We start from the raw sequence: 15,946 nt of genomic DNA on the forward strand, positions 1-15,946 counted from the left end.
CATCAAATCGAAAGTTAGGGATTGCTACAGTACATCTCGATTGCCTCACATTGTAAACAAACTGGTTGACCGTTTCTAGTTTCTTCACTGATTGGTTACCTAATTATAAGGAACAATGGTAAGTAGCCTAATTAATTCCCACCGAAATTAGTTTTCTGCTATTGTTTTGCTCAAGCGAGTTTGCTGGTTACTATTCATTTCGATTCTTTGGATTTTTCCGCTACGATGAATTACGAAGATTTTCAGTCAATTTTTATAGAGCTGATTTACATTTATGAAAAAAAATTAATACTTAATGTCTTTTTACTGGAGTTCAGTGTTCAGTCAATGTGTTTGTGTTAAAATTCTGTAAATTTTAGCCTCCTAAATTGGCAACCCTGAAAATGACCAATTTGTATTTAAATACATTAAATTAATGCTTTGAACTTGGTTATACACAAGTCATTTCATCCCCTACCGCCCGCTAAGAGCCTTGTCAGGCCTTACAAGAACAAGGGAAATAATCTGTCAAAAACAAGTACCATAAATAATACCATTTTCAAAGAGCAATGTTGCAAAATCTGAAGTCATGGTGGTAGGTTGGGTTGTCAACTGACTTTTCCCTGGCAAGAAATATTATCCATGTTCTAGTGGTGCTAGATATGTGATATATTTTTCCCCTATCGAAATTCTTTTCCATCTTTCTCCTACCGACCAAAGTCCGATCCTTTACTGATCTTACCACTAACGGAACATTATTTTGATGTACTGCAATTTGATAAAAAGCTCAAATGAATAACAAGAAAGGCTGTACTATAAATATCATCGTAAATATACAGTAAATAAGACTATCATTTATTCATAAAAACAAAAAACAAAACAATAAATCAGCTTACAATTCTTGCCTGATGCATTTTACAATGCCTACCTGGCAAGGAAACAGTAAGATAGTAAAAATGATGACAAGACATGACATGCAGATTTATTTTTTAAAACAAACATCAAATTCAAACAAACACTCATCGAGCCCTTCCTCCTCGAGGGCTTCAATGGTATCATGCTGGCTGCCCTTGCATTGTGTTTGTTTTAAAAGTGTAGCCAGCGCTTGCACTGTCTGCAATTGGTCTGACCATTGTATTCTCTATTGCTGAAGCAATCGGATGAACATGATGAATCATCCAGAATAACCTCTGTATGAGTCTCTGACTAGTTCCGCTGAGGATGATTTATCTTTCTCTTTTTTTTCCTTCCCTCTCCCTTTCTGCTTCAGTGCCAATCTCTCTGCTTTATTTTTCCCCCTCTCCTGCTCAGTCTTCTTCGTAGCCTCTTTTTCTGTCTTCCTATTAGCAGCCACTGTTAAACGACAAACTGTTTATCAAATATTTACACATCAGGTCTAGGAACCGAAAAAAACAAAAACAACATAAAACGTTTTAAAGTGTTTGGTCGGTAAAGGGAAGGGAGATGCGGAAATACCCTTCCCTCACCGATCAATCTGTTTTCAGGGCACAATGGATCAACACCGATTTGACACTAATAATGATTAAATATAGATCCCAGGAGGCAGCCACTTAATGTATTTCTATGGTTAGAAGAGTTACGTTTGGCTTATTTGTCAATCAGGAGGGACGACGTGCAACCCGTAAGACGCGAAACATTTTCATCTTACCTGAACAAAAGTTGTCAATTTGAGTGAGTTTTCGCTACAACTTGCTATTTTGACAGTTTGTAGTGGTGGAAGCAATCTTCGTAGATGATGTAATCGGGATATTACAACTAAAGTCATTCGATTGAAGACGTAACAAAACAAAAACTCTCGTGATGTCTATTTGGTCGGTATGGGAAGGAACGACTCTAGCTCTAGCGACAAAACTTTTGTTTTCAAGAATTGTCAATTAGGACCCAAAAATTCGTCGATCGTAGTAATAGGCAGGCCTGATTGTTCAATATTTTTTTTTTTAATTTGAAAGAAGAAAAAAAAAGAAGCTTCTAGGTTTTACTTAGACCTGTATGTGTGTCGACAATCACGGCGGTCGTTGCGATCTCCTGGATCACTAACCTATTTTTTAAAACCCAACAATTGTAAAATACATCGAATTTTCTTTTTCCTCCCTTTTTATCTGGGACAGAAAAAGCAGTGCAATAAAAGCTTCATTTTATGTTTGTTGTCTCTCTCCCCCCCCCATTTCAGGCAACATGGGTCTTCAACAGCAGCAGCAACCACCACCACCACCTCCCCCCACAAGCTCCACAGCACCATGGCAGCAACCACAACAGCAGCAACAGCCTGGAATGGGAGCACCGCCTCTTCCTCCTGTTTCCATGGCCCCGTGGCAAGCACCACAGCATCCTCAGCATCCTCCTCCACCTCCAATGAGTGGAGGGCCCCCACCTCACATGCAACAACAGCAGCCACCAAATATGATGGGAAGTACGGGGCCAGTACCTCCGCCAAACTCTTCTGCTGCTGGTGGTGGCCACCAATTTAACAATTATGGTGCCCCACCACCACCTCCCCCTATGAATTTCAATAACCAACGAATGGGTATGATGATGCCAGTCCCACCACCACCTCCTCCTCCCTCAAATTGAAGTTACAGCTTATTGATTTTAAAAAATTATGTTTTCCTAAAAACAATTGATATAAAACTAAATTATAAGAAGGAAAATCACTTTCAGATCATTTTGACTTTATCTTGTTTTGAGACTCAACTTCTCTTCTTCCCTTCCCCCACCTGATTTCCTGTTTTATTTTACCTGAAAACAATTGATATAAAACCAAACAAGAAAGGAAATCACTTTCAGATCATTTTTGACCTTATCTTGTTTTGAGCCTCACCTTTTCTCTTTTTTCCTCTCCATGATTTCATGTTTTGATTTAAACTCATTATAAAAGATGTGAATTAAATGGCGATTAATCTAAGAACAAATCCACCATTTTATTTGCTTCAGAAATATTTATAAGATAATCAAATCATTTACCTTCATTTTCGTTAAAGTGACCAATACAAATTGTGGTAGGGTGTGTAACTTTGATACAGTTCTTTGAATTTAATTTATTTCGGAAATGTATTGTTTTATTAATTTTTACAATGCGCCTAAAGAATTCATAGAATAGACTTTCTTAAAAGGATTATGTGGTCTGCTGATTCTCTTTCTCTCCTTTTATCAGTTTTCCCTTGTCCTTTGTTCTGTGACTTTCTTTCCTTGTCATGGAGTTAGGTGGCTTCTAACTCTGTTTATGGTTTTGTGTTGTTCAAATTTTCCTTTTCTTAAGTGTTTAAATGACATAAAAATTTCACATGCATCTTTTATCTTCTATATTTATTAACACTCTCTTGTCCTGAAACTAGATTGATTTGGTTTTGCCTAAGTCTTGTGTGGTGAGGCTGATTAGAGTTGTGTATTTCTGTTATGAGATATTGCTTTCTCTTCTAAATCATGTCTCTGTGACTGTGAAATAGTACCTCCCTTTGTAGGGTATAATCGTGTGCCAGTTTGTGAGAGGCTATGGGTGGCCTCAGGCTGTGGACATAGGTAGATTGATTCTTGGATTTACTTCTATTATTAAACTTTTGTCTTATTTTCCCCATGACCTAAGAGTATGCAGGCACTGCATGAATGTGCTGAATTGATGTAGAATCAGCATTTAAAGCTTCACTGCTGGGTGGGGATCCTGACCTCCCATAGTGGGCAGGGAGGTGCATGCTCTGTCTTCTATCCCCCCATACCCGTTTCCCAATTGTTTCCTGTCATTGTCTTGGAATGAGATTACTTAGTTTTGTCCTGATCCTTGCCAGAGCTCCTTGGCTAGGAGGGAAACAGTCGAATGTATAGTTATAGTTTTGGGAGATGATATTTTTTTCCTTGTAAATCATCTCTCTGTTATGCATTGTATTATGTTTAGTTTACATATATTATATTATATAATTGGTAAACATTTGAGTGTATTCCTTTTAGTTGGGACCTGTGCTTGTGTCTGGATGAGACTTTTAGGTGATCTCAAACTAAGTACATTGGTGGTATGCTCTTGGAATCGACATCTGATCCCTATTTGTTCCCAGTTCCCCTATGTCTTACTTTTTCTTGGGTGCTTTAGTTGTAATTCTATAACTCTTTACTATCCCATTTTCTTCCTTTTTACTGGCGCTGATATAACCTAAATGTGTTGCAAGCGCCGTAAAACCCTTAAAAAAACAAACAAACAAAAAACAAAGCTTCACTGGAACCTATGTTTAACTGGGAACCATCAGGCGTTTTTAAAATCCCGTTTATCTCTCCCTCATTCTGTCCCCGTGGAGAATTGCAAATGAAACCCCAAAAATTGCACCCAAAATTCCAAAAATTGCAAGGAAAAATTGCAAATTTAAGACATTGTTTTCAATAAACAGCGCACAATAATTTATTCTTGCTTTAATTCTATGACAAGCACAGTCCACCAATTTTAGTTGGTATGTATTATACAGTATTGTGTCCATAAATTACATTGATATTGACATAGCATACACAGAAAAGAAATAATATGCCAGGTATTTACAGGGGATGCCAGGAGGAGATTTTGAAAAAAAAACAAATAACACTTTTACTCAAATTATGTGGTAGAAAAGCTCATAAATTTTAAAAAATATTATTATTATTATTATTATTATTGTTATTATTATTATTATTATTATTATTATTATTATTATTATTATTATCTTTCCAAGTACATCTACATCATAATAATACAGTGTAACTCAGGAGTAACGAGATCGAGGGGACCGGCCATAGAAACTTTCTATTTCTGTTACATGAATCTATGTTTATGATAATGATAGTATATTAAACACCCATAATAAAAAAATAAAAAAATAAAAAAAAAAAAATAAAAATAAAAAAAAAATAAAAAAAAATAAAAAAAAAAAAAAAAAAATATATATATATATATATATATATATATATATATATATATATATATATTTTATATATATATATATATATATATATATATATATATATATATATATATATATATATATATATATATATATATATATAATAGATTGATGTGTTAGCAATAAAACTATTATTAAATAGCATATTATCAAATGACATAAATTTTGTCCCTGCTTACAACTTACATGATTCCTTTCATTTTTTTGAAAATATATATATATCTAAATCGTGACTTATTTTACAGATTCAAAAGACTGGAAAAAATTAGAAGTTCTCGCTATCTCCGAGTTAGCCTGTTTTTATTGTCAACTCAAATAAGGAGAAAAAACAGGGATTTATGTTTTACTCTTTATGTCCAAGCTCGTTACTTTCGAGTTCCACTGTATATAATAATAATAATAATAAGTGCATATATTATTTATATATGGCTCTTTGTGGTGGCTGGCTAGAACAGGGACTTTTAAGAGCCCAAATGGTTATAATAGGGTTGAGTAAACTCACTCAATATCTCCAAATACAATGCATTAGTCCACATTACGCTCAGGTAAGCCTGCAGCTAAAGGCAACAGAGAAAAAGCCTAAACCCAGTTCGTGAATACTTTGTGTGTGTGTGTGTGTCACCAATATCAGTAATAACATGGCCTTGTTGCAAGCAGACAGGTAAGCACAACACACACGACATAGCAATGACTATCCCGCACAAATCTTTGGGCCTCTTTTTCGCTCACGAAGTGCCCGAATTCGCGTCAAAATATGGGACGAAGCCGTTTCGTATATGCTATTTTAAAAAATTAATTATGACGCTGTTTATCGATGAATATGACTGAAAGTTGGCACACAGTTAGAAAAAAGCTCATTTTAGATTATGTCAAGCGACAAAACTCGTGCGATTACCAAAAGACCGTTAAAAATAGATTCTTACTCTTTGGAGTAAAATATTTCTAAAACTACCGGGCGTGGAGGTTTTGTCGCTGACAAGGTAATACATGAACATTTCTTCTTTTTGGTTGTAAAATTTCATATGAATATGACGTATTTTACAAAACACCATCCTAATTTGCTCTTCAAGTTTCAATCTTTTAATCCACTTATTACGCAAGATACAACCAAAGGTCGAAAAAAAAATGCCGAAAAAGCGTCCCATATTTTCGAGTTTTTTTCCTCTTTGCTGGTCATCCAAATAAATGACACCTTTAAAACTGTATAACTTGTTTATTTATGAATGGATTTTCAAAATTCAAAAACATTTTTACTCAGTGGAGATAGGGCTTAGATTTTAGACAAAAAATTTCCTCAAAAAGAGAAAAAAACATTTTTCATAGTCATTGCTACACGACAGTTTGAAAGAGAGAAATAGTGATTTAGGCCATATGGGTTATTTCCCTTGAAATAGTGAGAGTTAGTGTGCGCTTGGCTAAGAAGCTCACAACATTGCCATCCAAAAGTATTATGGACCAACACACAAAACTATGTGTAACTCGGAACGTTTATAGTCTGGTCAATACAGTTTAGTGAGAATTACTCAAACAGGGATGGCAAAAAACAACAATTACCGGAGTAACGTCGACTTTAATCTATCTGTAACAAGACTGTTTTAAAACCGAGATTTAAGGTTGGTCCCACCATCACTGTCATATTGAGGTTCCACTGTATAAGTTAAACCAGACATTACAAATATGCACATTATGCAGTTGATTATTTATCTTAAATTTGCTCATATGAATCCTCAGGATAGTCATTGGTTATTCACCTTGAAATCCCCCTCCCCTTCTTGTGTTCCATGATGATTTTGAATATGAAGTGTGAAAATAAATTGCAAAGGGGTGGTCAACGGGTGGAGAGTTCTGCTTTTTTTCCTGTTATATGATGAGAAAGTATGCAGAAAATAGCTCCAGAATCAGTCTTTTTTTTTTTTTAGCAAAATGGAAGTTCTCACATTGTGGGTGAAATTTCCATGAGAATTGGGGGATGTTGTGATAGTGATTTCTTCATCAGTCCACAACCTTGCTATCTCCTCTATACCCATCAAATCCATTGTACTCTCCAGGTGGTTTTGTCTCTTGGTTGTGGACTGGAACCATTTGGTTTGGCCTGAGCTATAGCATAGAGTCTTTAGCTGAGAGGGAAAAAATCAGATCTTTTTATGATATCCCCTATATCTGTTTTTCAACATATTTTCTGACTTCATCTTGGATTGGGATGACTTGGTTTTGTCATGGTCCTTGCCAGAGTCCTTAGCTGAGGAGAGGGATACATGTTTAGTATTGGTTTTGCGAGATGATTTTTTTCCCCCTTCTAAATCATATCTCTTGTGTATTGTTACTTATGTTTTCTGTTTCGGATGTATCCTTTAAACATTTGAATGTATTTTTATCAGTGGGATCCTGTGCTGGTGTAAGGATGAGACTTACGTGATCTCAAACCAAGTACAATTGGTAGTGTGCTCTTGGAATCTACATCTGTTCCCTATTTAAACCAGTCTTTTTTTTGTCTTACATTTTCTCAGGTACCATTACTTGTACTTGTAATTCCATAATTTTTTCAATATTTCATTTTCTTGGCGCTGAAATTACACAAATGTGCGCAAAAGCCGTAAAACCCTTTAAAACAAAAACAACCAAGAAAGAGGAGAAAACTTGGTTGCAGGACCTTGCCGTAGAATTCTGACCTTTGTTCTGTTGCATGTTTGTAAGAGGTAAATTGACCATGACACTGAAAAGATTCCATAAATAATCTAAATAACCTGTATGAAAATTCGGTTTTGATCAAAACTAATGGGTAGCGATATCATTAATCATACTTTTGGAAAAACCTTTGTACTTAGAAATCTGGTTTCGATTATCTGTTTTGTCTTCAATCTCTTGTCTCCCTCTCACTTTTTTCTTTCTCTCCCTTCCAGCATTTTCATCATCTCTCGCCTTTTTTTTAATGTCCTGATATAAGAAATACATCCATGTAAATATTCAAAGAAAGTGTTTGTTTTGGTTTGTTTTTATTTTAATGTACAAGGGGCGTTCAAATTAAAAATAAAAAAAAAACACCTTGAAGGAATGAAGCTACAATGTTGAAATTTGGTATGGAGACATTTTAAATTTCTCAATAAAATCACCAGCTACAAGCGCCATGGTGATGGCCTTTTTAAAAGTCATTCAGAATAAAATGTCTGATTTTGTTCTTGAAAAATGCTTTCAACTTCCGAAATCACATCATTATTCATGTCAAATTTGTCTTTCAAATTTTTAACATCATTTTTGGGAATCCGTTTTTGCCTTATTAAACAAAATATATACTGCAGGGCTTTTAAGAGCCTATATTTATAACTGGGGCGCAAATGGAAGTGATGTGATGAGCGAGATATTGGCATTTGTGAGACTTACCAGTACCAGGGCACACGCAGACAAGCTTGTTTCCATTTACTTAAATCTAACTTGTCCCACAAGGAAAATGCCAATGTGGCCGCATAATTTAGCCTTCCGTATGTCTTTGCCGCATCGTCTTTTGTATTTTTTTTAAAAAAAAGATTTTTTCGCATATTTCGCCTTAAAATATATATATATATATATATTTAAATTGTGTGTTTTGGCGATTTTTTAAACACCTGGCATACCATTTGTGGCTGTCGTAATGCTTCACAGAATCAATTGATGTACATACTTGGACGAAATTCCAGCGTGTATACATAGTTAAATAACCGGGGGACAAGCCGACGGATGGTTGCTCGAAAATTCGGCTGTTCCTAATATTTTCATGAGAATAAAATAATGAGAAGGCATTTTTTTTTTTTCAGACTCGCGATCAGCGACACATTTTCAATTGATTTCACACCAAAAGCTTAATGTCTATACTCCAAAAAAATTGAAATTAGAAAAAAAAATTAGGGAGTTAAGGAGCAATTTCATTATCGATATACTACACTCCAGCACGGTTTCTTAGATTCTAAGTTAGAACTCCTCGGGACATGCAAAAAAAGTTAGAGGTAATTGTGCATTGACCATGACGTTTAGTTTGATGAGGAGGAGCGGTGTGATCTTTGCTTCGTACCCCAAAGATACTTAGTTTGACTGTTATCTGGCCGTCAGCAAGCCATCTTTCTCTAGCCCAATTTGCGGAGCTGCACTGTGGCTGACACCTGGATTTTCGTTCTGAATAAACCCATGAGACAAAGTTCCGCATGAGGATGAATAAAGGAAACTTATTATTAACTTTATTACTTTATTGATATGTTACAATTTTGCTTGTCGGAGGGCATTGAAATTGGAACTAATGGCAAAGTGATAAAGCAGAGAGATGTCTTATGTGAAACGGCGTGAGTGGCTGTTGTGTCTGCTTGTGTATTAAACTGCACGCACACACACACGCAGTGTAGATAGATACACACGTTGTCAATATCAGTCATTTGTGGTCGAAATCACCGGGCGCAGTTTTTAAAAAAAATCATTAAAAACTTTTAATGTAATCCTTTTTTGTTGTTGGCTGGGTGAAATTAGTTCCGAGGAAAAACTGAAATGATAAAGAGAGAAAAATTCGGGACCTTCGAATGAGTTCGAGGAAACCGAGCTGGCGTGTATATCCGTCGCCTTGGCACATGGCATGCCGCAATTGACAGATGCCAACGCCTCGACTTGGCGATGGTGGGTGTGGGCGTTTAGACAAAACTCAGATCTGGACAAGTGTGTATGAAAGGTGTCGCGTGTCAGGCAAAGCAAGAAAGAAGAATACGAGAAAGAAAAGAAAAAACATCCCAAAACATCAGTCTACCTCGACTGGTGATCGAATCGCTGACCTGATTACCGATCAGATGTGCCACCATTACACGAGAGGAGGACGACGAAGATATTTGAGTTGCCCCATTTTTATGTTTTGAATAATTATTTCAAACCTTAAGGTTTTTGTTGAGTGATGCAAGCGAGGGTTCACAGTGTAAAACGTTTACTTATGTGAAGAATATAATGTGTAGATATTTAGAATTTTCCCAACTATAGGGAGCCTCTGTGATGCATGGTAGTGGTAGCGCGTCTGACCGGTAATCAGGTCTGAGGGTCGATTCCCAGTCGAGGTAGACTTGGGTACTTTTGGGTTGTTTTTTTTTCTTGTGTTCTGGCACCTTTCCATACACATTTGTTCAAATCTTTATCTTACACCTTAATCTGATGTTTTCAACAACAAAATTATTTTTTTAAAAAATGGAGCAGCTCAAATATCTTTGTCCCCGTCCTCTCGTGTTCAATGTTTGTGTTGTGTGATACAAGCAAGGGCATAAAACGTGTACCCTTGTGAAGAATAGGTATTAAAATTGCCCCAACTATCGGGAGCGTCTGTGCTTGATTTTTTTTATACGCAGACTCGTCATATTCGTTTGTGAATAATCACAGCCTGGCCGCTGTTCCTAGCTTCATCAGCTCCTGTATTGTATTTACCAGGAATGTGAACAGCTGTTATCTGTCATGGCAGTTTTTTTTTTTTGCATCGCTTGCGGCCGCAAAAAAATGGCAAAAATCGCTGATTTGCATTGCGGCCGCAAAATTTGCATTTTTTTTTCTTCAAATTTTCGAGATTTTGCAACAAAAAAAAAAAAACAAAAAAAAATTAGTGGGGACCAGTGATGATAATCTTCCGCGGAATTCTGGGATTTTAGGATTTTTTCATAAATGTTCCGTTGTTTTTGTCATGTCAAACATTTTTCGCTAAGTGTTAGTTCAGGGAAGAAAAACAATATGCCCTCTATCATTTTTGACACCTCTGCTCAGTTGCATGAATTTTGGTGACACTCCTTTATTTATGACGTTAGTCTAGACACACTGGCGCCAAATGTCAAAAGTAGCACAAGACACATGGTGGCCATGGATGAGAAGATGATCGAAAGGGAATGGGATGGAGCAAATGGGTGTAAATATTTGTGTACTTTTTAGCTGTAGCATGATAGTACATTTGACGATTTTATAAGCTTTATAAGCGTGACTTTTTTTTTCTTCCTTTTTAATTTTTTTGTTTTGTTTGTTTTTGTTTGATTGTTCTGAATTTGTTAATATAATTCATTACAACTTGTGTCTAATTATAAAACAATTTTTAAAAAAATCAATTCATCAATTCTCTCCTCTCTCTCTCTCTCTCTCTCTCTCTCTCTCTCTCTCTCTCTCTCTCTCTCTCTCTCATATCCATATTTCTCTCTAACCTCTTCTATCTTCATATTATGTTTATAGATATCATTTGGTAATAGAGAGATAATAACTGAGTGGGGTTCCTGACATCCCATAGTGGGCAGTAGTGCGGGGCGGTCCTTGGCAAGCTTAAGGACCACGGTCCTACGGTCCTTGGGAAATGAAGACCGCAAGGACCGGTCTCTAGACCGGTCCGTTCATTCTTGAACCGTTAAAGACCGCTACACGATGAAAACCGTGGCCTACAGGAGTAAAACACACGGAGTAGTCACACTCATTTCAAATTGTAACCTAATTAGAGAAGAGGGGTGATGCCTTCTTTATTTGCTCACCGTACTTCATTGTTACTTCGATAATTTAATAAAATTTGAAATTTATCCCCATTAACGGAGATAATGGCATCGCCCAAGGCGTTGATCGAGTTGTTCGTGGCGTTGATACACACACGCAACTCCTACCCCCCCCCCCTCCCCCCCCCCCCCCACACACACACATTAGAGGGCAGCGAGCATTGAAGAGTAAGAGAGAGACGTGAAGTTATAATAAGAGGGGGTGGATGAGGTGATAAGAGGGGTCGATGGTGACTTTTCGCCAGATCTAACAAACTCAGCTACCCATTCATTGCTGAGTAGACAGGGATTCAGAAAAAAATCGACTGCACCCGGGATCGATCTCTGGCCCTTTGCGTATAAAGAGAGTGCTCTATCAACTGAGCTATCGGGGTCCCCAAATATTCTATTGGACCTTTTAAAAATACAGACGTTATAACTGTTTTTTTTTTTTGGACGGAAGAAACTAATGAAACTCATATTACTTGATTAGTTAAAACACCAAACGAAATTTTAATATTATTGTATTATTTTAAATGACAACAATGCGATAGAAAGGAGTGGCGACAAGAGATGGACAAAAGAAAACAAAAAATCAGACTTGCAACTTGCTAGGTTCGACACACACACACACACACACACACACACACACACACATCTTTAGTAGTCACATACATTTCAAACAATAACCCATTAGAGAAGAGGGGTCATGCCTTCATCATAGATCATTGTCATTGCGATCATTATGGGTAGTAAATTTTGAAATTTACCCCGTATAATGGAATCGTCCAAGGCGTGCGCCTCCTGTTCCCCCCATCTCACACGCGAAAGGGCGGTTTGCGGAGTGGAGGGAGGTGGTCGTCTGCCTCTATGGTCGTCTGTGTCGTTTAGTGTATGGCAAAGGGGGGTGGGTGCGATTAATTAAGTGGGATGGGTGGTGATTGGTGGAAGATAGGCAAAGGACCGAGGCAACGAATCGCTGGGGAAGTAGTATGGCGCGAGACCGTTGAAAGGTGATAAGAAGTGAGGACCGCCGGCGGTCTTCCTCTTTGGGACTGGACCACGGTTCACAGCTAAAAGACCGTGGGACCGGTCCTCGGTCCGGTCCTCAGCGCGGCACTAGTGGGCAGGGAGGTACATACTGTGTCTTCTATCCCCCTTTGTCTGTTTTCCAACATGCTTTCTGTCTTTGTCTTGGAATGAGATTACTAGGTTTTGTCCTGGCCCTGGCTGGGAGGGAAACAGTCAAATGTATAGTTAGTTTTGGGAGATGATATTTTTTTCCCTTGTAAATCATCTCTCTGTTATGCACTGTATTATGTTTTGTTTATGTATTATATGATTTGTAAACATTTGAGTGTATTCCTCTTAGTGGGGACCTGTGCTTGTGTCTGGATAACAGTTATGCTCGTATTTTGTTTTAGACAATAAAGCCATATTTCTTTTGTAATTTCATTAAAATATTCTTTACACTTAGTCGTGTTATCACAAAATAGTTTTATTTTTATCTTCGCACCTTCATAATCTCCAGTGGTAGATGCTTTTCGAGTTAAAAGAGCTGCTTTTAATTCTAGACAATTGACATGTAAGCTCTATTCTTCTTCCGACCAAAGATCTGTTCCAGTTCCGTTATATTCTCCATCCCAGCCAGCATTACTGGCATCAGAGGATAAAATCATTTCTTTATCACGTTAACCAATATGAACCGGGTAAGCCCCAACCTTTGAGCGCCACCATAATAGTTCGTGTTTTCAGTGATAGGAATAATCGTATCAAAATCTCCTTTTATTTTTAGATAAAGCTTTATTTTTACATATCTCCAATCTTTTTTTAAAATGAAGGGCCATATTCATTTTCGGGCAAGCAGCTATTAGAGTTCCAATAGTTTTGGCAAGTTCTCAAGGAAAATAATTTTTTTAAAAATAAATGTGTCACACATATTTTGAATGATCGTTACTTTTTTCTCTGTGGGTTTGACAGTCGTGTTACATGAATTCAGCATGAAACCTTAACATTCTATCTCTGACTGAACACACTGTGTGACGGGCTTGAATGCATCATTGGTGTACTAGATAATCAGAACATTGAGTTCTCTTTGTCGAGAAAGTACAGGTTTCATAACCTAATATACGAGGCGCTTCAATGGATCCCATGATTAATGATGTAAATTCAAATTTATTCCCAAAAAATGCGAATCGAAAAAAAAATTATCGCTGGATGATGCATTTCCAAGCTGTAGTAATCATTTTCTAGAAGAAATAAGCTTTTTGCATATTGAAATGTTGGTACTTTATAAAGATATTAAATTTTAAAATCGGGATAAATACGTTTTATTTGATTTTCACTCATGTCGTAAGCTTCCGCATGCTGTTCAAAGTTAAACTGGTCTTTCCTCCTAAAGTTTTCTGATGTATGTATATATTCCACACCATAGGTATATAGATAGAAGATAGGCCCATCCCATTCAAATTCCGTCACTTCACGTCGCGTATCCGCTATCAATGATAAAACCCTCACTTTCAGGAATTCCCCTTGTTAGTCATTGCCGAATACAAATTTCTTTTGTTTTGCTTTCATCTTCAATCCTTCATTTATTATAATTAATTTAAGATTTAAAAAAAAATGGAGGGAGGTAGAGATAGAAGGGGGGGGGGAGGAGGAGGAGGAGGAGGAGGAGGAGGAGGAGGAGAGAGAGAGAGAGAGAGAGAGAGAGAGAGAGAGAGAGGGGGGGGGAATGGAATAAAAAGAGAGAATAGGAGGGGGGGGGGAGTAGAAAAAAAAAGAAAGAAAAAGAGAGGGAGATAGAGAAAGAAAGAATGTAGAAAGAAAGAGAGAAAAAAAGAAAAAGAAAATTGAGCTTTTATATAGAGCAATATCCACTAAACATGCTCAAAGCGCTTTACAAGGGGCCCGTGACCAATACATAACATGTAGGACGAGACATGACGCCTGTTAGGCCTTATTACAATTTTTTGGGACAGAGAAAACGCTGTTAACGGCCATGTACTCATTTTACACCTGAGTCCGGTGAGAGAATGTGAGTAAAGAGCCTTCTCCAAGGACTCAACTATGCGCCGAGCGAGGTTCGAAGTCAGGACCTTCCGATCCGAAAGCTAGTGTCATACCACAAGACCACATAGCCGCACAAAAAAAAAAAGAAGAGAGAGAGAGAGAGAGAGAGAGAGAGAGAGAGAGAGAGAGAGAGAGAGAGAGAGAGAGAGAGAGAGAGAGAGAGAGAGAGAGAGAGAGAGAGAGAGAGAGAGAGAGAGAGAGAGAGAGAGAGAGAGAGACTGCTAACCAGCCGCACCTGAACGAAGCGAGTGAGGGCTTTAGAGCTAATGGCGTGCGTCCCCATTGTGTGATATCAGACTCTTAACGAAATAATTGTTCAGATCGACGAGGTAGAGGAAAAAAGATACCCTTCTTACATTACATCTCGACGCCATGAACGAGATCTCGGTAGTACCGATGCTGCATATCTTTGAGAGCATTCATCAAGGCTGTACACCTTCAAAGGACACGGTTGACCGAAAGTGACCGAGAGTGGTTGTGTAACACCAAAAGCCATGTGGCTTGGACCACGAGGTTTTGTATGTAAATTTTTAAAGTTACGATAATTGTCATCAAAGTCATTTTTTATGACCAAAGTCGTAATTTTTGTCCGATTTTTACCAAACAAAGTGCAATTAAAAACGATTTACACCCGCGAATAAAAAAAAAAAAAGGATCAAATCGCAATTTCTACAACATATTTTATTGTTGTCGCAAAATAATAAAAAATATCAAAGCACAATTATTCCTAACCGTTTTCATCTTCTAACGTGAAATGTAGGCTCTCCATCTTCGTTCTGAATTGTTGTGACGAGAGATCGTGAAAGATCACGTTATCGTTCGTACAACTTGACGAGTGCAATCGTTAACTTGGTATTATTGCACCGCTGGTCAGCCTATCTGTTGCTATTTATAAATCTATTTTCCACACTTACTTTGTGACCCTTCACCTCTCCATCATTGGCACTGAATTGTTAGTTTTGATTTCTGGGAAATTGTCTTCTTATTCCCCGATCCCCTCTGACTGGTCGCCAGTTTCTCATCCTTCCCCCTCTCTGGGTTCCCCCTCTCTGGGTGTGATATCGGGATGTCGCGGGGAAAAACATCCTCCTTTGCTCGTTTTGTTGGCGAGGGGTCGAATGCGGTTTTGAGACGGCCTTCGTTAATTTCAAAGTCTCGCTGGGGTTCTTCACCGACTCATCCAAATTGTCTCCAAACAAAAATTCTGTAGATGAATTTTCCTTTGGCCTACATAATTTCTTGTAGTTGTCGTGTTAGAAAGGTTTCAAAGCATCCCTACTGTGCTGACTATAGTCAGAAAATATGGCCGCACTTAACCTGATCAGTTACCAGGGGAAGAATAGCTTTTGTTTCTATTTGGCCTTTGCTCTTGCTCGGACTTCCATCTACGATGACATTTAGTAGGCGGTTGGCTGTGATTATTATGTTTTTCACCATCATAATTTGTAAGCTCTGCATCGACATGTCTTTCGC

The 15,946-nt window shown here is 37.5% G+C and overlaps 2 protein-coding genes across 2 annotated transcripts in view; both read left to right on the forward strand.

The window, feature by feature from the left end:
* The window catches only part of LOC144973897 (uncharacterized), a 48,826-nt gene extending 44,273 nt beyond the window's left edge, over positions 1 to 4,553 (forward strand). Inside the window, exon 10 of the mRNA XM_078916783.1 lies at positions 2,171 to 4,553. Within this exon, the coding sequence (XP_078772909.1) occupies positions 2,171 to 2,571 (401 nt within the window). The 3' untranslated portion in view covers positions 2,572 to 4,553. The remainder of the gene's footprint in view (positions 1 to 2,170) is intronic.
* LOC144972631 (uncharacterized) overlaps positions 1 to 15,946 on the forward strand; it is a 90,848-nt gene that overhangs the window by 24,966 nt on the left and 49,936 nt on the right. The gene's annotated exons all lie outside the window — the stretch shown is intronic.

This window comes from Berghia stephanieae, chromosome 5, assembly GCF_034508935.2.
Source record: "Berghia stephanieae isolate SIO BIC M18660-M18661 chromosome 5, UCSD_Bste_1.3, whole genome shotgun sequence".
Classification (NCBI taxonomy): Eukaryota; Metazoa; Mollusca; class Gastropoda; order Nudibranchia; family Aeolidiidae; genus Berghia; species Berghia stephanieae.